Source organism: Macrosteles quadrilineatus, unplaced genomic scaffold, assembly GCF_028750875.1.
Source record: "Macrosteles quadrilineatus isolate MER2022 unplaced genomic scaffold, UCM_ALF_1.0 Scaffold_1__1_contigs__length_201487025, whole genome shotgun sequence".
Taxonomy (NCBI): Eukaryota; Metazoa; Arthropoda; class Insecta; order Hemiptera; family Cicadellidae; genus Macrosteles; species Macrosteles quadrilineatus.
This window is the reverse complement of record NW_026542594.1, coordinates 100,878,901-100,904,369: the sequence shown is the minus strand read 5'-3', so window position 1 is coordinate 100,904,369 and position 25,469 is coordinate 100,878,901. Positions and strand designations below refer to the sequence as shown.

The 25,469-nt window shown below is 35.0% G+C and overlaps 1 protein-coding gene and 1 long non-coding RNA gene across 3 annotated transcripts; one reads left to right on the top strand and one right to left on the bottom strand.

The window, feature by feature from the left end:
- Window positions 1-1,748: 1,748 nt before the first annotated feature.
- LOC128998937 (E3 ubiquitin-protein ligase RNF185-like) lies at window positions 1,749-10,195 on the bottom strand. 2 transcript variants are annotated; one of them, XM_054425320.1, is made up of 6 exons: window positions 10,048-10,195; window positions 8,333-8,499; window positions 6,880-7,011; window positions 5,965-6,019; window positions 5,487-5,598; window positions 1,749-2,823 (listed from the first exon to the last, which is right to left on the bottom strand). In XM_054425320.1, the coding sequence occupies exons 2-6, from the start codon at window positions 8,488-8,490 to the stop codon at window positions 2,714-2,716; spliced, it is 567 nt and encodes a 188-aa protein (XP_054281295.1). In that variant the 5' UTR covers window positions 8,491-8,499; window positions 10,048-10,195; the 3' UTR covers window positions 1,749-2,713. The 2 variants fall into 2 exon arrangements, with proteins under 2 accessions (XP_054281295.1, XP_054281356.1); XM_054425381.1 differs by having other exon boundaries at window positions 1,749-2,811.
- A 908-nt stretch (window positions 10,196-11,103) lies between these two features.
- Window positions 11,104-17,674, top strand: LOC128999080 (uncharacterized). Its single transcript, XR_008491234.1, has 3 exons — window positions 11,104-11,417; window positions 15,012-15,163; window positions 17,432-17,674. It is a non-coding gene; the product is annotated as an uncharacterized LOC128999080 (long non-coding RNA).
- Window positions 17,675-25,469: the final 7,795 nt, after the last annotated feature.

The window sequence follows — 25,469 nt, the reverse complement described above, 5'->3', positions numbered from 1 at the left end:
GTCTTGTTAGTGACTTAGGCCGACATGTTCCTTAGACACAGCTGTTAATTAATAGCCCATACAGCTAATGGCAACCAAGGGACCTACAGTTTATAGTGGAATCCGAACCACATTTTTCCTTGTAATTTACGAATTGGTCTAATTATCAGGATAGTACTGCGGATAGTCGTAGTACTCACTAGTGCGGACGTTAATCCACACCAGGGAGCATCGCATCCACAGTGCATCCACAATTCGTGACCTCCTAGTAGCTGGATTACAGGACGACGCCACCCGTCCCAGTTGTTTGCTCATGGGAAACCATGAATTAATTTAAGTCTGTTGTTGCAGTTGTAAAACCTCTTAATGGTCTTAAAGCAGGCTACAGGTTAAGGGTGATCTACTGATATTCATGATGATTTGAACAGCTGTCATTTTTTACTCCATTGTCCGTTTTAGTTTGGGTTTGTGGCATTGTATTTTACTAACGGAGACCTTTAATTTGATACCAAACTCGACGTATGCTGCTATTTGTCTGACTCCTTGTGGACCGTCCCCCAAAGGAGTTATCCGGTCAGTAATTGGGCAGATGTGTGAGTTACATTAGTATAGAGAAGGACACAGATTTCTTTTTAGCAAATTTCCCTGTGTAGGGAAGTAGTAGCTATTACCGTAGGTGGCACGGTAACACCTAGGCCCGGGACCGATTTACAGTACTTGTTCATTTTGATGTCCCTAGAGGCCAAAAACACCATTCGTTCGAATTCTTACATTTTAAATTGAGTTATATATGTTCCTGAACACAATAACTTGAGTAATTTTTGTCCGATTTTGATGGAATTTGGTTTAAAGGTGTAAAGCGGGATAAACTTGAATGAGTTTGCTAACCAGCATGATCGGACCATGGGAACGAGGGTTTTATGGGGTAAAAATGGGGTTTGATTATTTTTTTCCCTCAAAACACCAAATTTCCCAATTTCTCTCCAGACCTTTTTAAGGAGCTTAAAAAAACAAAACATTTAGTGTATCAAATGGTTTTTTTGTACGGTTATTGGTTTATTGGTAAATTGGAGAAAATTCATAAAATTGTTCAATTTAAAATTCCAATATCATTCTTATGGAGAATATTGTAAAATGTTGTCGTTTGCTTGTTTATGGATATATTTTGATCAAACTTGGCAAATTTATTATCTTATAACTTATAGTTATTTTACTAAAAAACACACTACTAATTTCCCTGTAGCAGCAAACTTAGGTAAACCAAACCTAGGGAGCAAACTCGTTAAACCTAAATGTTAATTATATAGATTTAATTGAAATCAATTAATGCAAATGGGAAGAATTCGCTTAGTTGGCAGGTTTGCTGCGGCAGGGGTGTATTAGTATTTACTTTTATTTTGGTTAAATATGAACATATTGTGTTGAAGTAAATATGATGTAAAATAAAAGCCATAAAAGGACAACCTTAAAAACAATATTAACAGAGAAATAAAAAATAGGCTTATGCCTTTGAGTGCTAAGATGTGTAATAAATTGATTTTACCTGCACAGTTGTTTTCTTTGTGGCTGATTAAAGGTTACTCTTATTTTCTAAAAACATTCAGCACTTTGCCTGAAAGTTGGTTTTTGTTCTTATCTCAGTTTTAGCCTCAGCTCCACATTCACTATTGTGAGAACATGTTCAGTTTATAATTGTAAATTTCTTTTAGTTTGAAATGTTAACTAAATCAACTGAGAAGCAGAGAGTAGGATATAAAATACATCAAATGAACTCACAAACTTTTATTCCTACTTCAGTTGTACAAACAGGTAAAATTAAATACTGGTACATAATAGCTACAAGTGAGCAACTGAAGTGTATAACATAATATTATGATATGCTTTGTACACAATTATTGACTATTTACACTCCTTTGATATCCAACCCACATTTCAAAATGCCACAAATAGTAAAAAAATTACATACTGGTATGAAATATTTAAAATAAAAAGACATGGGAAATAAGCGAGTAGAATAATAAACAAAATAAATAACATAAGAGGACCAGAGAATGCAGTAATTCAAATGGTGTAAACTGCAACACTATTAGAAATAAATAAAAAAAACCAAAAACATGGTTTTTGAAGAGAAAAGTACTGTATTGATCATCACTCAATGGATTTTACAAGACATGAAATTATCTTAAACCTATTCAAAATACAGACTAACAAGGCTCATAAATATCAATATTATGTACAATTTGTGGCAAATTGTGATTTCTATATACATAGCATGTTATCCTAACAATCACAGCAATAGTGGCTTTGATAAAGCGTCTCTATAATTCCAACTCTCCTGATATTTACCCACAAGACCTTGTGGTGTAAACGTTACACTCTCCAGTCTCCATGCTAAACTGCCTAAGCTCAACTCTGAACCAAGTATTTCCATTACTCATTGTCTACGAAATACGGTATCAATATGTGACACTCACTATTTCAGATTAGGCCTACTCCATAAAAGCAAATCATACATTAAATATATTGAGTGCAAACTATATCCTTTAAAAAAATCTCTTAAAGAATCTAAACTATTACAACTTAATTTTAATACATATTAGACGTAATAAAAATCATCCAAACACCCTACACACATTTTGAATTATTAAATATTATAAAGATTAGGTATATAACATTTTCCACAGTAAATTGGTACAGTGAGCGATGTGTATTGCCAATATAGGGGAAGGCAGCACTATGCAAGAAGAAGCCAACACACAAACAGGATTGCGACCCACAAAAACACCTTGGACATGAACTGTTCATCTTCAAATGGAGTCAGTCCTCTCTGACCTGCAACATGGCCTAAACATGTTTTACTTAACATTTTTAATATTATTTATTTACTTAAAATTAAGTAGATCAAATTAATGAAAAGAACATTTAGTTTCTATTAAATTAAGACTATTCTGTTAAGTTAACGTTATAAATATTAAGCCATACTATTAAAAAAAAAGTACAATTTGGTTTTGTTCAATCTACAAGACAACACTCTAAACAAGCGAAAATCAAATATTACTTGATTAAAAATAAATCGACTTTACCAGTGCAACTGGAAAAGAGGTGGTATATTGTCAACAATTAAAAATCACAATGATTTATTACTTAAACTTATCATACTGAACACATCAATAAATCATTCCAAATAAAATTTTCACTAGTTTAAATAACAAAATCTTCCTAACCTAACCTAACCACCCTTAGGTTAGGTTAAGTGTGAACAGTATAACACGTAAGTACGAATGATTTTGACTGGTAAAAAAATAAATGGCACAAGTTCCATTAAAGGACCACAGAAAGTATGATAAGACCAAGTAGCCTAATGCAATCAAATAGTTTACTTTTAAAAGGACCTGTTAGAATAAACACTCAATAAAGCAACAGAAAGTATGCTTTGTGTACAGGTTCGCTATGGCTGGGGTTTTTAAGATATTTTCCTGTTATACAAAGTAAAATAATGATTCTTCGCTTTACATGTAGTTCCTTAAACAATACATCACGGCCACCTTTAACTCCAGGCCGCGGACTAGTAGAATTGGCAACGTCGCAAGTAGTGTTGTTTAGCGCCAGACTTCCCATAAGATAACATAGCAGACATGTGATACCAGCTCATTAGCTCGCATTATAATCATTCAAATTTAAATTTATGATCATAAATTTATTAAAAGTTTAAACTAAAACAAATAGAATTGAAGACCAAAACAAACAATATAAATTGAAAATCTATTTCTGAACATTTAAAATGGAGTCAATATGTTCATAGCCCAGTAACCAAAAAATACCATTAGCTGCAGGGCCGATTTACCGAATAGGCAAGGTAGGCACGTGCCTAGGGCGCGAGGCGATTGGCTTTTTTGAGGGGCGCCAACAAATTGGAAAAGTATGGGGCTGTATTTGTATGTGATTGCGGTAAACTGACAATCCCTTGCGGCCGTGTAGACATCTTAACAGTCTCCCGCAATTGCGGCAAGATGGTAATTATTTCCTGATGTTGAGTATACATCATCATCGTCCGTCTCCCGCAATCGCGGCAATATTCTGACTATTTTCGGTGGACGCGTGGACATAATTATCATCTTCCTTGATCGTGGCAATATATGAACACATCCCGCGGTCGTGATGAGATGATCACTGTTTACACGAATGAGGCAAAATTGTAATCTTTTCCCGGGGTCGTGTGGACATTATCATCTCCTTGCGTGATCACGATATAGGCCTAGTTCTGATAATCCCTCACAGCCCTGAAGACATCATCGCTTCCCGCGGTCGTGAGGCATTGTCATCCTCTCCCGCCATTGTGGCAAATGGTAATCATCTCCCGTGGTCGTTTAGAGATCATCATCGTCTTTTGCGAATGAGGCAAAATTCTGATCTTTCCCGTGGTTGAGTAGACATTATCATCGTCTTACGCGACATTGCGGTGAAATTCTGATCATCCCTCGCAGCCCTGTGCAGAGTAGACATCATTATTGTAACTCCCGTGGTCCTGTAGACATCATAATAGTCTCCAATGGTTGTGAAGACATCCTTTAATCATCTCCTGCGATTAGGTCAAAATGTTAATAATATCCCGCAGTCATGTGGAGATCATTATTGTCTTCCGCGATCAAGGGAAATTTCTGACTGTTTCCTGCGATTGTGTGGACATTATCTTCGTCTTCTGTGATCGCGGCAATGTTCTGATCATCCATCGCAGCTCTGTAGATCTTATTGTAGTATTGAGCGATCGCGGTAAAATCATGATCATATCCCATGGTCGTTTAGACATTATCATCGTCTCGCGCGATTGCGGTAAAATCATGATCATATCCCGCGGTCGTTTAGACATTATCATCGTCTCATGCGATCGTGGCAATATTCTGATTATCCTTCATGGCTCTGTAGATCTTATTATCGTATTTGTTCTTTTGTTTTTTCTTGTATTTGTACTTTTGTTTTTTCTTGTATTTGTATTTCGTTTTTGTGATCGCGGTAAAATCATGATCATATCCTGCGGTTGTTTAGACAATATCATCGCCTCATGCGATCGCGGAAAAGTTCTGATCATCCCTCAAGGCCTTGTGGAGACATATTATCGTCTCCCGTGGTCACAGAAACGTCACTTTTGTCATGCACCATGGCGGTAAATTGACGATTCCAGGTAGAAATACAAAATTCACATATAATTCCCGGTCCAAAAACATGCACGCTTAATTACCAGATTTCCCGGTTGGTGGTCACCCTGTTATATATTGCAAAGGGGCGCTACTATGTTGGTTGTGCCTAGGGCGCTGACATAGTCAAAAACAGGCCTGATTAGCTGCCTCCAAACAAAACAGCTGTAACAACACTACTTGCGACGTCGCCACTTCAAAGGCCACGGATTGGAGTTAAAGCTGGCTGTGCAATAAATACCAATTAAAATTGCTTTATTAAACAGCTGTATACAAAATTCAATTTAAATGAGAAAATTTACAGACTTCACATACCAAAAGTTCTGTCCCCAACTTGGAATGATGAAGTGAAGAACCCAAATGGAAATGCTCCAATCCCAAAAGACATATGGAAACCTCCCTCTCCAAATCCAAATCCTGGGAAGCCCTAAAAATAAAATAAAACCTAATAAAAAGAAACATAGAATGAAACTGAATGAAATTCTATTATAAGTTAAACAGCAATGGAAGAATTTGACAATAAAACTGGTCAGATAAAAATCTTTAACCTTATTTCCAACAGTTCTATACCAATAGTCATTTAAGATCCAAATTGAAGGTGGGTTAGACATTATGCATTTACTAGAAATTTGTCTACCAACAAATATATTTGCTTTTAAATAAAATTATTGGTTACCATCCACTCTTAAAACAAAATTTAACATTGAATTTATAGCAAAAACAGATTTCTGTAATGCCATATTTTCTCAGTAACAATATTAAATATTCTCATGCTTAAATACATAATACTCACCCCATTATTTTCTGGTTCAGATCTCTGGCCTGGAGGCCTAGGTGGTGTCTTGTTCCTGAAAATTAAATAAACGGCTGATAAAGAATTGTGTGCTGTAACAGCAATGTCTCATGAGTTAAATGCATGTTAAACTGAGTGGTAATGGTAATGAGACCAGTAATTGAAGCTAGAAGCAGAGCCTCTTCGAGGACTCATTTTATGTGTCTGAAATTTGATAAAACAACTGAATTGTAGGGATTAATATTTTGTTTGTGAAATCAATTATCTATTATGAGTTGTTTCATCATCAAAATGACATTTGTTTCAATGTCATTCGAAATTGACTTCAGACCTTTCTTAGAAGAAGGTACAGTTGTTTACACAGTACCCTAATTACCCATTTTTATTAATTTAAGATGAAGAATTCTTTAAAGAACTTAATACAGTCCTAAATACACAATTTCATTAATCCATTTGTCTAGACAACTCAACTGTTCCACATAGGTCCCAGATAAAAAATATAGATATGGGGAATTTTTCCATGTATCTAATCATTCTCCAACTTCTATTCAGGTGTCTCAAATGATAAAAACCCATCTAATTTTTTAATTTACCGTATGTCAAAAATTTCAAAAAATTACCACCCTAACCCCCAGAATGATCCCATTCTGCAATGTCCCACCCTACTGTTCAGGTAAAGCGCCGCCAGATATATATATATGAATTTGAACGAATGGTGTTTCTGGTCTCTGAAGACCTCAAAACAAAAAGATTAATCGGTCCCGGGTCAAGGTCCTATCATGAGACATATAATAATATCTTATTCCCTATATGGGAAATTCGCTAAAACCAGAGAAAGTAACACTGAAATTAATACTTTAGTTCTTTTTTTACACGTAGGCTAAGACTAATAGGAAAAGGAAGCAAAATACTAACCTAGGGTCATCTTGTTTTGAGCTGCCTCTGCCATACAGCGGGATCACCTTTTCCTTGGATATTGCAGCTTTGCATACGGGACAGACTTGTCTATTTGGTCTTGTGTCCAGCCACTGGTGAAGACAAGGCCAGCTGAGAAACATCAATTTATGGTTAAATAAACAATACAGTCTCAGATCTTCTGTAATCTATATAATTAATATGCCAACACAAAATTTGTCCTTTGAACTCCTCCGCCATTCTTAACCGATTTTGACCATAGACGTCTCATTGGAAAGAGCGTGTCATGAAGATTTGCAAACTGACCTTACATTTTTGAAAAAAAGTCCCTTGGGCTTGTGTATTTGGGCCAGTGGCTTTTAAAGTTCCAATGTTATCCTTATGAAGAACATAAATGTTTACATTATGATCAGCTGGATAATTTAATTGCTGTTAATAATTAAGGAAATGCGTCTAACAAAAACAAAATTTTACTGACCAGGTTAAAATGAAATTCTTTGAATTTGGGTTTGCTAACATATTTACAGTGGATAAAAGTGAGAAAGCCTGTAGACAATTTGATATATTATCCAAATAAATAGGCCTACATAGAATTGACAATCTTGACAGTCATTGAATGAACCGATTTGTAAACTATGGAAACATAAAAAGTCATAGAACACCACAAAGCAGAAGAAATAGAGATAATGTTTTTATAAGAATTTATTATTGTTAGCCTAATAATGAAGAACACCTACAAGATGAAGATTCTAAAAACGATGACGGAGGATGTTAGTCGAAGTGCTAACTCGAATCGACTCGACTAAAAAAACACTACTCGCCCATCCCTACATTGAATATTTTAAATCTACTTTGAAAAAGCTTATTTCACAACTAGTTCTGTGTGCCCGATACAAATAATACAAATAATAGTCCATTACAAAAATATCTCTCTTTTTACTTTTAATGGAAGAGTTAAAAGTTTATTTTAATAAGTTACTATTAATGAGTAAAATATACCAAACACCTATCTTGTCCGATAACTTACCCTTCATCCCCCCGAAAATCCCCTTTCCATGGTCAGATAGATTTAAGACTGATTTGCGATTTCGTAAAAATGGTAGTTGGATTACAGGTTTAATCAAAATTCAGTTTGGCTACAGTAAAAGCTAAACATACTATGCGTAACCTAAGTTTGCAATATAAAACCATATAAATTTCATAATCATAAAGTGTTAATACTGTATAGGTAGCCTACTCTAAAATTAAATGTGAAACACTAATATAGGCTAGGCCTAACTATAGACAAAAAATATAGAGTTCTCACAAAAATGAAATAACAAACCTTAGGTTTGCCTATTTGCCATGTGAAGCAACTAATCCAACTGTAGCCTATACAAATTTTACTAATCAGCATTTTTTGCAAAGAATTAGTTAAGCAATCCTAATTATATGAGCTTAGAAGATATCTTACCAAAACAAATGACCGCACATACTGACAACAGCTTCCTTTGCTGTATCCAAGCATATATTGCACTCAAACATTCGCTCATCCTTTTCTTTATCCTCATTAGAATCCTTTCTCTCCCTTGAGGAAGAGCCTGAAGTAGTTGCCTCTGCTTCAATTACCATTTTTGACCCCTGAAACAAGTGAGTGTCACGTACATTTTTGTGGAAATAGTTACTTTTAAAATACACCAGCCGCAACAAACCTGCAGACTAAGCGAAATTCCATTTGCCTGATTATATTTTCACCTGAACCAACATTGTCTCTTTTGCATACTGACCCCGTTGCAAGGCACGGGTAGGCTATAGTGGCGAGTTTGATTATAAAACAGAGTTTTAAGAGTTAACTTTATTTTCACTTTACTTTTTAAAATTATTTAATCAACTGTAATGTCTTTAACACACAACTTGGGTTTTCAACAAAAAAAATTCCCTGGGAAATCGGAAATACGGACAATCATTTTTGAAATCTGATTGAAATTACGACCATTTTGAACAAAAAAATTTAATTTTGTAATATAAATAAATTATATTGGATTATAGGAGGTCGATATAATTAGGCCTACCTTAATTTTCAGCAAGTTATTTACCGCTAAAATATTAAAATTTTTTTGTAGCAGCGAATGTGTTTTGTGCTTATGTTCAGCCCTATTTTGGTTTTTGAAGAGATAGGCTAAGTTACCGTATTGAGTTTTTTTTTATTTCTTAAGGTGGTAAGTTAGGGAACTTTAGGCCTATTGAAATCTGTAGCAATGTTGCCTTACACATCCATTAGGAGTGTCTTAACCCTTCCCGGACGGGTGACGGATACATCCACTTAAGTCTTTGGCGATACCGTAATAATAAAGGACGGGTGGCGGATATATCCGCTTATGGTTTTTTATGATAACCGCCTTCTCTTCAGACAGACTGGCAGGTGCTTTGGGCAGTAACCAGATGTTTCGCGGTACCAAGGTGCCACTTTCCTGCTCTCTCCATGGCTGCGCTCTCTCCCGAACTCCCCCCTCTCACGCGCGTCTCCCCCTCTCCCGCGCACCACCCACCTCTCCTACGCTCCCCCCTCAACATTTTGTGCTCAATACTACGTTGTCTTTATTTATTGTTTACATACTTATTGTTCTTTATTTAACTTATTGCCTAACGTTGTCATGGTCATATCTTCAAAGACGGGTGGTGGATATATCCGCTGCTTTTCTACTCATCCGTGGACGGGTAGGCAATATACCGGTATCCGCATAGTTAAAAACGAGTAAAAAATTATTTTGACAGTATTTATGAAGTGTTCCATTGTGTTTATTTTACTTAGCCTACTTGTATAACAAAACACAAATAAGAAAAAATAATTTTTTCCTGTTCTATGTCACGATTTTGCCCGTCCAGGAAGGGTTTAAAATATTCGTGCACCAGTTGGTCAACCTAAGTTCTGGGCCAAGGTTGGACTAACTTAGGCTAGTCAGTCTTGGTGGGTTAGGATAATCCACTTTCAAAGTGAGCCATGTTTATAATGGGAATACATTATGAAAGTATACTTTATCACAGTTCTTAACACCTACATAGGGAAAATATAGGATAAATTGAAATACCTAGGCTAAAGTTATGCAGTGTTTATTTAAGTTTCTGGATGGTGTAAGTACTGCTACAAATTCTAGACTAAAGAGGCAAAGCAAAGCAAAATCAACTTACCTTCAAGTTATTTATTTCTCAAGACGCTTGCAAAAATTATAACTAAATCACGTTACGTTATCAACTCATCACTGTGATATTTGATTAATTAGCCAAGTCAATGCCATCATACTATACTATACTACTGACGACAAATTTTACAGGCAGGGCATTTATTTACTTGATTACTTACTTCTTCTTAACTAACTTATCATCATCAACACAAACACCACAACAGTAACAGACAGGTTGATAGCAAGAGGAAGGGAGTAGTCCTAAGGAGGGTGCCTGCCAGAGCCAGTCAAGGCCACACTAAAAAAGCACTAAAAAAGTTTTTTTTAGTGTGGCCTTGAGCCAGTACATTATTATGGGTGGGTTCCATCGACAACCGTAGAAATTGATCGAAACTGAATTATTCCCAGTTTGTCGACACTGGAATATTCCCATTTAACCGACATCCCAAATAACCGACGTCGCAAATGATCGACACCACAAATTGTCGACATCCCATATTGTCGACAATGAAACAGTTTCACTTTGTCGACACTGAAATAGTCCCAGTATATCGACAAGCTATTCATTAACTATTATAGTTTACATCTTTCAAACAAGCTATTTTATCGTTCATCAGTATGCCTACATATTTCAAATCAAGTCGTGGGGTCTCATAGCTTATAATGTCATAGCTTATAATCGTGAATTTGTTCCATAGCTTATAATGTTGAAAATGTGGCATAGCTTATAATCAGTTATAAGCTATGCCACACTTTCACGAAAAATTATAAGCTATGCCACAATTTCTCTAAAACGTTATAAGGTATGAAACATTTTCAGTGTCACAACTTATAATGGTCAAATAGTGGCACAGCTTATAATTCCGAATCTGTTCTATAGCTTATAATCCTGATTTTGAGTCATACCTTATAATTCTGATTTTGGGGCATAGCTTATAATTGAGGAGAATGTTGCATTGTGGGAATGGCATCAGCTGTTCGCTTCAGTCAGGTCTACCATACAATATACGATATTTTATGGTAGGATACGATAATTATTGTAATTGTAATTGACCGTCACCGTACTGACGACTGACAACGGCGATAATATGGTATTTTATAACCTAAACATTTATTTATTTAAATGTTATACACGATTTTTATACGAGAAATGGCAACAATTACATGCTGTATGACAATGAAAATGCAAGAAATATTTATAGTGAGAAGTTAAAAGATATGAAAATGAAGTGAAGTGAAGGATAACGGCATTGAAAATTAATGAATCTTGTCAATGGTCTGGCTGGTGTTGACAGAAGATAAAAGAGAGGAACAATGATTATTAATAAATTGTAAACATCAAAAAATTCCAAAACTATATTGTGGTGTTGAAATTCAGTAAGTTTTAATCCAATCCTGTTCCTAAGCCTTGTTATTCAAAGTAACAAAATGCAGTTGCAGTAGGCTATTATTTTCTTGAGTGTTATTAATTAGGTTAAGTTAGTAGGTACAGTTGCCTAGCCTACTTAAGCTTAAGTTAGCTGTGACTTAAGTTACAGATTTCCTGTGACAGGCATAAACAATTAACTTAATAAAAATATCAGTATATGTAGGCCTAACGGCTGCACTTAAGTTTACGTCCTACACACATTCGAATGAATATATCGAATGATTATCATTATATACGATATAGGCCTATATACGATATAAGTAGGCTATCAAGTTTGGTTATTAATGAAATAGCCTAATTGAAATATCGAATAATCTAACTGATATTTTTCATTAGAATGAGTGTAGGACGTAAACTAAAGTGCAGCCTATTCAACTAATGACTTAGGCCTACATTCATAAACAAGGTGTAGGTGTATTAACTTAAGATAGGAATTGTCTGTTTTTGAAGCAGCGTGCTTAGAAATATAGGCTAACTAACTTAGGTACTTAAGTTACTGTTAAGACATAAGACATTTATTGATCTTTAGGCAAAATTACATGCAATCGATCTTGTCATGGATGCTTGAAATGCACAAGACAGTCATAAGTACAATAGTAAAACATGCTGACTAAAGCAAACATAAAAATAAGTGTTCATTCTACAAAATTAAATGAGAGTGGCTATTTTGGAAAAAAACTAAAAACATCATGCAAAATTGATGGAGCTGAAGTCTGCTTCAAAATATTCTTTAAGGCTGTAGAAGGGCCTTACTATCAACCATGCATATATCACATTCTTAAAACTACCTAAGCTAACATGCTGAGCTGAAAAAGGCACACAATTGAAAAGGTCAATACCTGTAGCTTCGAGGCCTAACTTAGTATGTAGCCTATATAAAAAATGGGTAGCCTAGGCCTATGGATGCTTGGATTTACTGATAGTAAGCATAGGCTATGTTCGAAATGGGTACACTTCCATATCTGTTGGCACAAACAACCGAATGAGTAATAATGATACCAAACGATATATCGAATAATCGATACCGTATATCGATCGATATTTTCATTCGGTTGTTTGTGCCAACAGATAACTTATGGAAGTGTAACCTTAGAAATGGTAAGCGTGATAATACTGAGCCAAAAGATTTAACTTGGGTAGGCCTATAGTTTCTTAACACGTTCGCGGCGGCACGTCAAATGGCGGACGTATCCCCAATGCGGCGCGGCCCTCAGCGTCGAACAAACCCGATTGCCACGTGTGATTGGCTTTCCAATTTCGGTCTGACGTATAGCAAATAACGTGCGAGGATGTCCTGTTTTACAACAAGAGTTGACGTAGTTCGCTAAACACCCACAGATAGCAGCACTGCTTGGAACGTAGCCGGTCCAATTGGAATTGTATTGCAAATGGAGGGAAAAAGACGGGACAAAAAATACATTTTTGAGATTGTCAGACGGGGATTTTACGGGAAAATTTACTACCAACCTACACCACAAAAAATACAGTATACTATTAAGCAGTGCTGTGTGAGGTTTCAAGTTTCTAGCTCTAATCCTGGCTTAAAAATAAATCATTTCGTACTGCATTGCAGCTTGGGAGCGATCGCACCCACCAGGATGGCATTAGGGTTCCGTATGGGAGCGATCGCTCCCATGCCGCCGCAAATGTGTTATCTGGGCTACGCTAACTTAAGTTATTTTTTATTGAACTATCAAATTAAAAATATTGATTAATAATTGATATTTTAAAATACCGTATAAAAATAATAATTAATTATAAAACCCTAAAAATACATTTTTAAATTTGTCCCATAAGAATAACATTAGAAGCTACCTTCTTCTACTTTTTATTTGTTTATGTTTTGCGACCAAAAAAAAGCTTAATTTATATTTTACTCTATATAAATATATAGGCTATATTTATTATAAATCAAACTTGATAGCTTTATTTTATAGTACCGGTACTAAGCTATTTTTTTTTTTTTTTTTTTTTTTTTTTGCATCTACGCCAGTGGCATTTTTCTAATGAAGTCAAAGTAAAACATGCTGACTAAAGCAAACATAAAAATAAGTGTTCATTCTACAAAATTAAATGAGAGTGGCTATTTTGGAAAAAAACTAAAAACATCATGCAAAATTGATGGAGCTGAAGTCTGCTTCAAAATATTCTTTAAGGCTGTAGAAGGGCCTTACTATCAACCATGCATATATCACATTCTTAAAACTACCTAAGCTAACATGCTGAGCTGAAAAAGGCACACAATTGAAAAGGTCAATACCTGTAGCTTCGAGGCCTAACTTAGTATGTAGCCTATATAAAAAATGGGTAGCCTAGGCCTATGGATGCTTGGATTTACTGATAGTAAGCATAGGCTATGTTCGAAATGGGTACACTTCCATATCTGTTGGCACAAACAACCGAATGAGTAATAATGATACCAAACGATATATCGAATAATCGATACCGTATATCGATCGATATTTTCATTCGGTTGTTTGTGCCAACAGATAACTTATGGAAGTGTAACCTTAGAAATGGTAAGCGTGATAATACTGAGCCAAAAGATTTAACTTGGGTAGGCCTATAGTTTCTTAACACGTTCGCGGCGGCACGTCAAATGGCGGACGTATCCCCAATGCGGCGCGGCCCTCAGCGTCGAACAAACCCGATTGCCACGTGTGATTGGCTTTCCAATTTCGGTCTGACGTATAGCAAATAACGTGCGAGGATGTCCTGTTTTACAACAAGAGTTGACGTAGTTCGCTAAACACCCACAGATAGCAGCACTGCTTGGAACGTAGCCGGTCCAATTGGAATTGTATTGCAAATGGAGGGAAAAAGACGGGACAAAAAATACATTTTTGAGATTGTCAGACGGGGATTTTACGGGAAAATTTACTACCAACCTACACCACAAAAAATACAGTATACTATTAAGCAGTGCTGTGTGAGGTTTCAAGTTTCTAGCTCTAATCCTGGCTTAAAAATAAATCATTTCGTACTGCATTGCAGCTTGGGAGCGATCGCACCCACCAGGATGGCATTAGGGTTCCGTATGGGAGCGATCGCTCCCATGCCGCCGCAAATGTGTTATCTGGGCTACGCTAACTTAAGTTATTTTTTATTGAACTATCAAATTAAAAATATTGATTAATAATTGATATTTTAAAATACCGTATAAAAATAATAATTAATTATAAAACCCTAAAAATACATTTTTAAATTTGTCCCATAAGAATAACATTAGAAGCTACCTTCTTCTACTTTTTATTTGTTTATGTTTTGCGACCAAAAAAAAGCTTAATTTATATTTTACTCTATATAAATATATAGGCTATATTTATTATAAATCAAACTTGATAGCTTTATTTTATAGTACCGGTACTAAGCTATTTTTTTTTTTTTTTTTTTTTTTTTTTTGCATCTACGCCAGTGGCATTTTTCTAATGAAGTCAAACACTTTTAAGGGAAAGCGGTCCAAACCCATTAAAGTTTAGTTCTGTTTTTACTTTTAACAAGAAGTAGGCCTGAATGATGTACACTGCCTATTTTTGTTCCAGGTAAATTTTCTTGTAAAGCTTGGAGCATTGCAAATGTTTGGTGTTAATGTATGAGAGTACTTAACATGTAAACAATATTGATGAAGTTGTCTGCTTATTTGGGGCCAAATAAGGAGAGAAATTTTCTTGGAAAAGAATCAAAAGCAATAAAGGTAAGTAAGTTTGGCTAAGCTATCAATATGACTAAGAAGCATTTTCAGTCCTTGTTTAACATTAACTTATGATGTGCTGTGGCGGTTAAGTTTTTATATTTGGAAAAAAATACTCTTTAATCAACTTACAGCACTGTTCGAGTTTCAGAGTTACCTATGGTGACAGAATAATACAAGGCATGTTATTTAAGAAAGTACTGTTTTTTAATTTCTCCGTTTCAGTGCTGCGATTGGCATTCAACTAAAAAGGTTGGTTCTATGATATGCAAAGGCATTAAAAGTTGATTAAGTTGATTAAAGTTGCATTAAGTTGGTGAGTCGGTGGCTCAGTCGGTAGCGTCGCGGACTTCGGGCCCAAGGCAGTAGTGTCGTTTGTTCGGATCCTGGTCACTGCCACTAACTTTTATCAGTACAGTTCACCTTTGTACTGTACCGGCTCACCCCTTGCTTTGCTGGATACGTTCCACGCACAGATCTGTAGTCTTTGTGGACGGGCAAATGCAAGGTTAAAAGAGGCCACAAACCTCTTTAAAAAAAAAAAAAAAGTTATAAGATTTACCAACAGGATAAAGCACTATTATTTTTTTTCATTTATGAAAACAGCTAATTTGAACTAAGCAGAAACAAAAAAACTGTGATACACAATGATAACTGTCTGTTTACAGTTATGTTTATGTTTTTAATTTCACGAATAATTTGTGATATTTTGTGAATCTTTAATAGGCTAATTAATTTTTTTCTTTTGTTTGGGTGAAGTGGTAGAACATTATGGCTATGGTAGATGTGTAATACTATAGTCATAGACAATAGAGTAAATATAGACGGTCAAAGAAAGGTTTTGCGATCTGCCGCTTGAGCGTTTTTGCCGTTCGATATCAGTTATCGGTATTCAATTCAGTGTCGTCGTCGACTACTCGCCAGCTGTTACCAGCACTACCACTCTTGCAAACGAAATGATTACTATTCGCTATTGTTGTCTTCTGCAATCGCGTCAAAATCATGAACATCTTCCGCGGCTGTGTAGACATCATCTTTGAATGCCGTGGTCACAAAACGTCATCGTCGTCCACGATTGCGGCAAAATTGTGAACATCTTCAGCGGCCGTATATACAATCGCCTTGCGCGATCGCAGAAAAGACGTGATCATTTTTCCCGTGGTCCGTGGTCACGAAAACGTCGTCTAGCACAGTCGCGGTTTAAGAACATCTCCCGCGGTCGTGTAGACACATCATCGTCTTGCGCCGTCATGGAAACGTGATCGTTGTCTAGCGCGATCGAGGTAAAATCATGAAATTTACCGACTTTGATATGAAAATAAAGACTAAATCCCAACTTTTCAAGACCATTTTGAAATTCGATACTAAGTTAATACGTGACTTTCCCGTTTTCCCCGACTACTAGACATCCTGGTTAAATTTTATTTTGACCTTGCAAATATAAAACAAAACCTTCCAATAAACCACTTCCTAAAATTATGGATTAATAAAGAAAAACTTTGAATCATTGTAATGAAACTACAAAAGTATAACTAATATATGTTTAAAAAAAATACAATAAAAGATGGCATTTAAATTAATTTATTGCTTATTATTAAATAAGTCAGTAAACTCGAATTCCAGGGGATTCCTCCAAAGTTGGCAACACTACTCCCAACTACCAATTTGTTATAGAAACGGTCGCTAGCGCTTGATGCTGCAGCGGTGTGCGCTGTAACTACACATTACCCCTGGCGGTCGGCGCCGGAATATACGCTAACCGCAGCACAGCTGGCCACTCTACTCCTGCCCAGTATGGTCAGACCAACTAGCATATGATTTTATATGATGAAGCCGTACTTGGGCTACCGCTGTATGGTTTCATCATGACATGTATTTCAATCATTCACTGGGTTATAATTTGTATGTATTTGAATGGATACATTTAATACTTAATTGATAAAAGACTATGAAAACCGTTTAGTGCTCTATGGTGTTCTATAATGCTATGGTGGACACAAGAGCGTAATCTGATTTGGTTCTACAGTACTTTACTTTACTTTAATTTTAATAGTAGCCTGCTGTTAGCAGGTTTGTGCTGTGCTGGGCAAGTGTGTGCAATATCCATGGAAAAATTATGTTGAATCCTCTCACCTTGTGCAAGGATCCTTTAAGTCAATCTCAATTTCTCTTGCAGCAAAGTCCAGGACAAATTAACCACCAAGTTAACAAGACACCCCTTTCTCTATTTAGTTCTGATTACAATTTTGAGTTATTGCTTATTTGTTTCAGGATAGCATGACAGAAGAATGCAGAAGGGTTGCTCAGCTATTAACTTCGCCCTATAATCTTTATTTATTTCAATTGTGTTGTAAGAAGTATTTTTTAAACAGTAAAACTTTCTCCAATTTATAGACTACCTATTATGATTCATTGTTGTGTTTTATTAAGGTCCCTACCCTTATCTAAAAAATATTTTATAAACCAAAATGTTTAATGCTGTTCGCCTATTATTCTTTATGAAACATTAAAATACACTCCATTATTGAGCCTAATCATATTGATTTTCAACTTTAAAAAAAGTAAGTAACACAACCAAGACCAGTCCTTAAATAAAAGTACTTAATAATTATCCCAGTAAGACATAATGGATTTCCAAATTCCTCCCTAGGAGTTAATCTGCATCCGGACAACCAAATTTTTAAGATTATTATATTTAAAGAATAGGCTTGCTAATTCAAATATTATGTTCATTTATAACTTTTTTCTCATTATATATAAATAAAATTGATTAAAATATGTGAATGCGACTATTATTACTGGGGGGGAGGGGGCGCCACAACCACGTTTGCTCCGGGCGCTGCCAACCCTAGGGATAGCCCTGATATTTACCTTAGGCCCCATTTATGCTCAAGTTTGGGTTGCAACTAAGGCTTGGTGTGTCGCCCAAAACAAGCGACAAGCAAAATTTAAATTTCATTCTTTTGTACCGAATGTGATGCAATATAAACAGCAAATTAGAAACGCAAATCCAGTCAGCTGATTAGACATAGGCGACTTACCCAACGGCCCTACGACGTGGTGGGGAAAGCTTCTAGCCAAGGGTCTGTCTCAGTGACCAGTGTGTCTCCAACCTTCCTATGCGTGGGGTGAGTTGTTAAGTGGAGTCGTGCAAATCAATTCGTAGTTTGCAGTGTTAGTTGGCAAAAATTTAATTTTCAACAAACCCTAAAGCCTATATCCTGCAGGGATATAATTGCCACGTGTTTGGAATTAAATTAAGTTAGGAAAAACTCGTTTCATCCTCACCAACTTATACGTACCGCTCCCGAAATTTCACGTCTTAGTTCAACCAAAATTCAATTTGTCCGTATTTTGGAAAAAACTCATCCGTATTCTCTCTGATTCCTTAAGTGTTTTGTGTCTGACGTCCAATTGTAAGTAACTATATATTATTTATTGTATTAGTGTTATAATTACTCTTAGTGGGTCGTACAATCCGTTACATTTTATGTTATGTTTTGTCATTTCCTGTTCTTGAGCACATGTTTTCAGATTCAGATACTAATAAGTACATTTTGTATCCATTTTGATCTAATTAATTGGTATTGATACATAGTCATAGATATTATCATTATTCTAAAAAATAAATAAATGTTCAATTATTTGTGATAAAATTAACGTAATTTGATTAAAATGTTTGTATTATAATCGTCATTGCAAACACATTGTTCCCATAACACAGTATTATTCCAAACAAAAGGTTGCAAGAGTATAATTGCCAATGGTGAAATTAATTTGAAAATTTAATACACTTGGAAGGGCTGCAGGTTCGATTCTGGCTTGGGATTGTAGTTAGTGGGAGTGTATTCCAATATAGACGTATCCGCCATAACACTCTTTAGCTATAAATAATAAAAAAAAATCTTTCATACCATTGCCTTGAGTTACGTACAGTTATACTGTGTAACAAATTGGACAACGAGATCTACACTTCAATTTTATAGTCTTTCAGGGTGGCTAGTGACCTGGAAAACCTGGAAATGTCAGGGAATATTAAATATCTGGAAAAGTCAGGGAATTTTGTCATAAGTCAGGGAAAATTGTAAAATGTTTAAAATAATTGTTAGTGAAGGTCGATCTGGTGAGAGTACGTATGCAGTGTCGGGGAAAACTATAAAAATATGTTTGTACGAATAAATTTTGTGTTTTTGTACAAATTAAATTTTGTTATAAACTGCGTATCATCTTATCAAACTCTGTTTAATTTTATTAAAGCAAGCTGCAAAGTTTGAATATAAGCTACAAGCCTGTATCTATAGATTTTATGTATTTTTTTCATGTCAACAAACATAGATATTCTTCAGATAAAGATTAGTCCTTTTGAAGATTTAGTTAGCATTAAAATTGTAATTTTGAATTTGTCGATCAGGGAATGTTTAAAAAATCATGGAATCGTCAGGGAAAAGTCGGGAATTTTTCAATGTGATTTCACTAGCCGTCTTTGGATTTTGTGAGTGTTGGATCGTCTCAAACATTAAAATTTCACACCTTAATGTCACAGTCGCGGCTATATTGTAACCGCGCCAATCACTTCTTCTACCGAGAGGTTCAATATATAGTAGTGATAACATTAATGGCAAATATATTAGGGTAAAAAGTCCATACATTTCATAACACATCACCTTTTGTCATCGTTATATTATAATTATATTCTCCACTGAAGTTATTTTTAAATATATGGAATTGTGATTTAATTGCTGATTATCATTAACCTTTGGTATTTCAATCCTAGCATAAATAGCCTATAGTTCTTTCAAAGAGTCGTGATTATAACCAATAAGAATCCACTACAAAAGATACACCTTGGGTGCAACACTAAGTTAAGTGTGGTAGTGTGCAAGGTTAGTGTAGTCTTAAGATTGTTTTCAGCCTTGGAAGAACTAAACACTACCAAGAACGTCCCCTATAAGGACTTCTGGGGGGAATTTTATTCCACATGGCCCACTAAATTTTTATTTAACATCAAGCTTCCACTGCCAACGCTCTGTTGTAATATTTTTGTTCACTTAGTTCTTCCAACCCAGGGGCAACCAATTTGTAAAGAACCAGTCAGTCGAGAGGTATTTGAGAGTATTTACCAGTAAAAATATATTTGAATATTTATATTTAAATATGTTGTTAGAAATCCGTTTTCTTCTTTACACTTTTACTTAGTACTGAATCACTTGATCAATACAAATAAAATCTTAAATGAACTTATTACTTATTCCTTATTACATTATGACTATTTTGGTAACTAAGTGCCTTCTTGTGTTAAGTTTTGCTAATGACATAGAGTTCAGTATGGATTTTAGAATTTTAGTACTGTTTATAAATACTTGGATATATCATTTTTGATATTACAGAAATTACATCAATGGACAAAGCTATTGTCAAACGTATGTTTCCGATCTTTGGGAAGAATATTTTAATTTTTCTTGCAATAAAAAATCATGCTTGGGTTACTTTTTAACAGAAATGTTGCATTAACTTTTGAAACATAATTTTTACAGGAATGGGGGTTGCACTATTTTGTGTAGAATTATAAGGACCTTTACTGACAAATTTCAATCAAAATTGTTTGGTTTTTTTTTCAAACAAACAAACAAAACCAAACTTGCCGACAATCAAAATGAAATTTTTAATATAGAAGGAAAAGTAATTTAAAACAACACAAAATAACATCAAGCTATAATAATGGAGTAATTGGAACTGTTTTAAATTTACAATTCAGAATGTGTATTGTCATCGCAGTTCATTTGACAAAAATGAAATTGAAGCAAGACAGAAATATCCATCAATAGCTTCAAGGTCAAGCTATCCGCTTTTGCACCGACAATCGTCTGCTCCTTAACACATCGGTCTGCTATGTCACAACACTGCAACCACTGCGACAGTTTGTGGTTGGGTGATAACTACCCTAACTACCCTAACCATGTGGTCTTTCATTTGATATATCACAAGGGGTACCTTGCTATTAAAAAAAAAAAGTTCCGGGGAGGGGGGGGAATATCTCGCAAATTTATGAACCGATTTTCAATTTTTATCATCAAACATTTTCTTTTTTCATGCTCTTTCATTTGATACGTCACAAGGGGTAGCTTGGTATTTAAAAAAATTAAGTTGGTGGCAGGGGGAAAGGGGGGGAATGTGAATGTAACGTTGAATTCAAAACAATTGGGCCCCCTACGTCAATAGATGATTCTGGCAAACTGCATATTTCTATCTATTGCGGTTTTTACATAAATAAAGATGCAAGTTTAAAAAAAAAAAACCTGTATATCTATGAATTTATACAGCTTATATATATAAGTTTTTAGGCATATGCCTAACTACCACCACGTGAGCACGCAACATGCAGCTGTCCGTGTGAAAAGCATGAATTTTCTAAATTTAAGCCGACCATAGTCAGAGATTGCCCTAGTCCTTTACAATAATGGTAATTGCAAAAGCAAGACACAAAGGAAATTGTAGTTGCTTAAATTCAGAGGGTAATTCGAATGAAATCATCAGTATTCTTGGGATTAAGACTATTTTTCTCCTTTAAACTTACAACTGATAATAATGACTAAAGGTATGGACGCACCAGATTTGCCATCAAGCATCGACATTCTTTTTGACGTATATTTCTGGTTATGCACAAAATGTGTACCAGTACATTTATGGGAGTTAAATTTTGTGTTTTCGAGTTCGTTTGGCTTTTCTACCCACTCGATTTTGATAATTTTGGTCTTCAAATAAAGCTATGCAAGAACATATTTGTCATCAAGCATCATCATTAATTTATCTAATGTACTACTCAACGAAAAAATATAAATTTTATTTTTTACTTCAATTAAAAATGTATTCCAGCAGTAATTACATTGCCCTATATGTTTTGGTCTTAAAACCTTAGTGAAATACGTAAATTTCAGCTATCCTTATATATAATACGTGAAGGCGATTTCTACGAAACACTACTCCTCCGTTAATAATGGACGGATTTTTACAAACGACGTGTCAAAATAAAGTATTATTTGTTTAGACGCCCCCTTTCACCAATTCCTGTAATAAAAATCCTCGGGCTTTGCCCCACAGGCCATCAAAGTTGGAGTTTCTCCCATAAGATTAACATGGGGGAATCTAAATATTTAATTGGAAACTTTGTCCCCACTAATTTGAGAGAACGGCTGGGCGTAGAAACTTGGTAGAGGTGTCCAAAGAAAGATCTTGGTCTGTAGATGAGTTATCAAAAATAAAACTATGGTAAGACTATGTCCCAGAAGCCTTTAAAGATCCCTCCACAGAGTTGTTTACATTTTGGCCATGTAAATAATACTTTTTAATAAAACAGCTGTTCATTTTTACTTTCTCCCCCTATACCATAGTATATGGAGAAAGTATTGTTTTCGTCAAAATTTTTGAGTTTGAGTTTTGAGTGGATATATTCGTTTTTGGTCCCCCTGGACCCAAAACAGTGGTTTTCGAAGTGATGTCTGTGTGTCTGGATGTGTACAGAGCTAGGGACTACACCTGTGGTCCGATTTCGATGACAATTGGTATGTAGGTTCTAATCCATGGTATCTCCAGGCGTTTTATCATTTTTTTGAAATTTTCATTTTTAATGGAGATTTTCCGATAAAAAACCGGAAAAATAGGATTTTCTCAAAAATGGCCCGAACGATTATGAAGAAAATTTAGTTTGTTGTAGCCCTTTAAATTCTGAAGAAAATGGTACAAATCCCATTTCTGTAAAAATTACGGTTCAAAAGTTATTGAAAATTATGTTATTTTCCCATAAAAGCTCCATAAAATAACGGAAGAAATTGATTTTCTAAAAAATGGCCCAAACGATTTTGATAAAAATTTAGTATGTTATAGTCCTTTAACTTCTGAACAAAATTGTACAAATCCTATTTCCGTATATTTACTCTCACCGCTTACACATGATAATCGACACACATGTATTTGTTGACAAACTTATGGGGGAAAGTATGTGTCAGAATGCTGATACCGTTTATTAAATTGTATTTCAAACAAAACACATTTATTGGGATCTACTGAATTCTACCAAGTAAGTATTTGCAAGTTATTTTCTGATTTTAAAATTGATTTTCTTCTTTTATCATGTCATGCTTTGCAATATAACGTTTCATTACGAAATCAGAGGAAAATCCTTTTATCACATAAATTTTTAAATTATTTCTTATTGAACTATCTTATATATTGTACGGATTGTGTGGGTGGCGTGAAATTGTAGACCCAAAGGTAATTTCATTCCAGAGGAGGAGTGATAAACTGTCAGTGGATAAAAATTGCATTTATGGGACAGTAGAGTGGTCCATAGCTAAGAAATTGCAAGGTAAAGTCATCCTGATATTGCATGAAGAGTAATACTACTTTCTGGCTCCCTGTATTACCATTTAAAGAAACTAACCAACGATTTATCGACGTTATTATCCTTGTGTGCCATGGTGGCACCTTAACGCGCTCCCATAAAAATATACTTTACAACCATAATCAGGTCTCATATCTCACTCGAGGGCCTAAGTCTAATACCACGTATCTTCAAAATATAGGGTTTTGAGATTTATAGTTAAAAAAATAGATTTCATTGTCTCCCACCTAATTCTAAAACCTCGCAAGTCTATAAAAATTGGAAATAATTGAAAAAATTGGAAATGTAGATCTCGTATCTTGCAGTATTGGTAAACCTTCCTTCTAGCAACACGTATCTTGTATTGTTTACAGTGTGCAAAAGCTGGTCAGCTGTGCCGGTCTGTTATTGTTATGCAGTTTCATAGTGAAAAAGTGAATTTCAGTGTTCAAAATGTAGTAAATATAAGATAGAGATAAGAGACAAATCTACTCAAGTAGACTATGTCTCCCTAGTCTAGTGGCGATGATACTAGATTTACATATAAGCGGTATTGAAGACCATGGTTGTTCTACTGTGACTATCAGATTCATAGAAACGATGATAACGATCAAATATCGATAGAAAATAACAAAATGACTATATTGCAAAACAACAGCGACTTCCCGAATCGATCGAATCTACGATGACGTTACGACCAGCTTACAGCAATGTGAAAATCTGCCCACCATCGCTGTGTCGGCGTCAGCTTGGACCAAGGCCACACTATTGGACCTGTGAGCAGGCAAAGCTGTTAGTGACGTCATAACGGCACCTGAAAATCTCCCGTGTGCCACACCAGGCAAGTGGTAAGTCATTTTTCATTTAATTATTTTTTTTTCATTCATACGAGGTGTTAGCCCGTCTTACGTACGGGAGTAGTCAGTTAAATCTGTGTAGGCCTATAATTCAGAACAGCTAGTTTACACGTATAAAGACAGATTTTATTACAGCCTACAGTAGAAAGAGTAATTATCAATTGAGAAGTGTATAGGCCTAGTCAATGATATCACCTTCCATCGAAAACCTGGCTCTTCCATAATCAATATCACCACAATGCAATTACTCATACTATACACAATTTCCAGTAGGTCTGAATTGAAACTCCCTAAAATAAAAAGAAAACATCCAATAAAATCAACAGTACACATAATTATAACGTTGGTGTCCTGACATCATTAAACAAATCGTCCACACATATCCTTTATGTCAATTTCAAATAAATAAGTGTAAACAAAGAAAAGTAAACACAAGAACATATTAGTTTGTTTTTTAAACAGCTGAGTCAAAAATAAAATAATATTCATTTGAACAAAATAACTGGTCACATGTTGAAGGAATTTAAATAGTAAAAACGCTAGTAAAGCTAGTGACGTAATTAATTGTCTATGTTTATTATCCATTCCGTTATCAGTTCTAATATCCTTGATAACTAAACCACCCTCATTGAATCAATGTACATCGTAATTCCCCATATTAATTTATTAAAACTATAAAATAATATTCAGCGCCTCCAAACGTAACCACAACTAAACACACGCCAAACAACTTTTTAGATTTCATAAAAGGATGGTTAGTGTAATTATTGCAGTATCCTAAGTCAATGATGACGTTGTGTTCAATCTATGTCATTCATCTATATATTTGGATAAACCCCGTCTGAGGTTGTGGTGATAATTTAAAATCGTATTCCTGAGGATTCTTGATCTCCATCTTTATGACATCAATATTTCCGGGCCTAATCCAAACAAAGTTCAAGCATTCAAAAACATTGATTGTAAACAAAAAGCTGCCAAGATGAATTAAAACTTGTAAAAATTGTGATTTTCCTACCCTTTCCATAAAAGTTGAGCAGTAAAATAATTCGCATATATTTTTTAACTCGTGTACAGA

Excerpts from the sequence above, each read along its gene's own strand:
- LOC128998937 (XM_054425320.1), bottom strand. The coding sequence starts at position 8,490 with ATGGTAATTGAAGCAGAGGCAACTACTTCAGGCTCTTCCTCAAGGGAG. Across the intron at positions 6,020-6,879 it reads TCAAAACAAGATGACCCTAG|GAACAAGACACCACCTAGGC; the intron begins GTTAGTATTTTG and ends TTTAATTTTCAG. Across the intron at positions 2,824-5,486 it reads AGTTGGGGACAGAACTTTTG|GCCATGTTGCAGGTCAGAGA; the intron begins GTATGTGAAGTC and ends AAACATGTTTAG.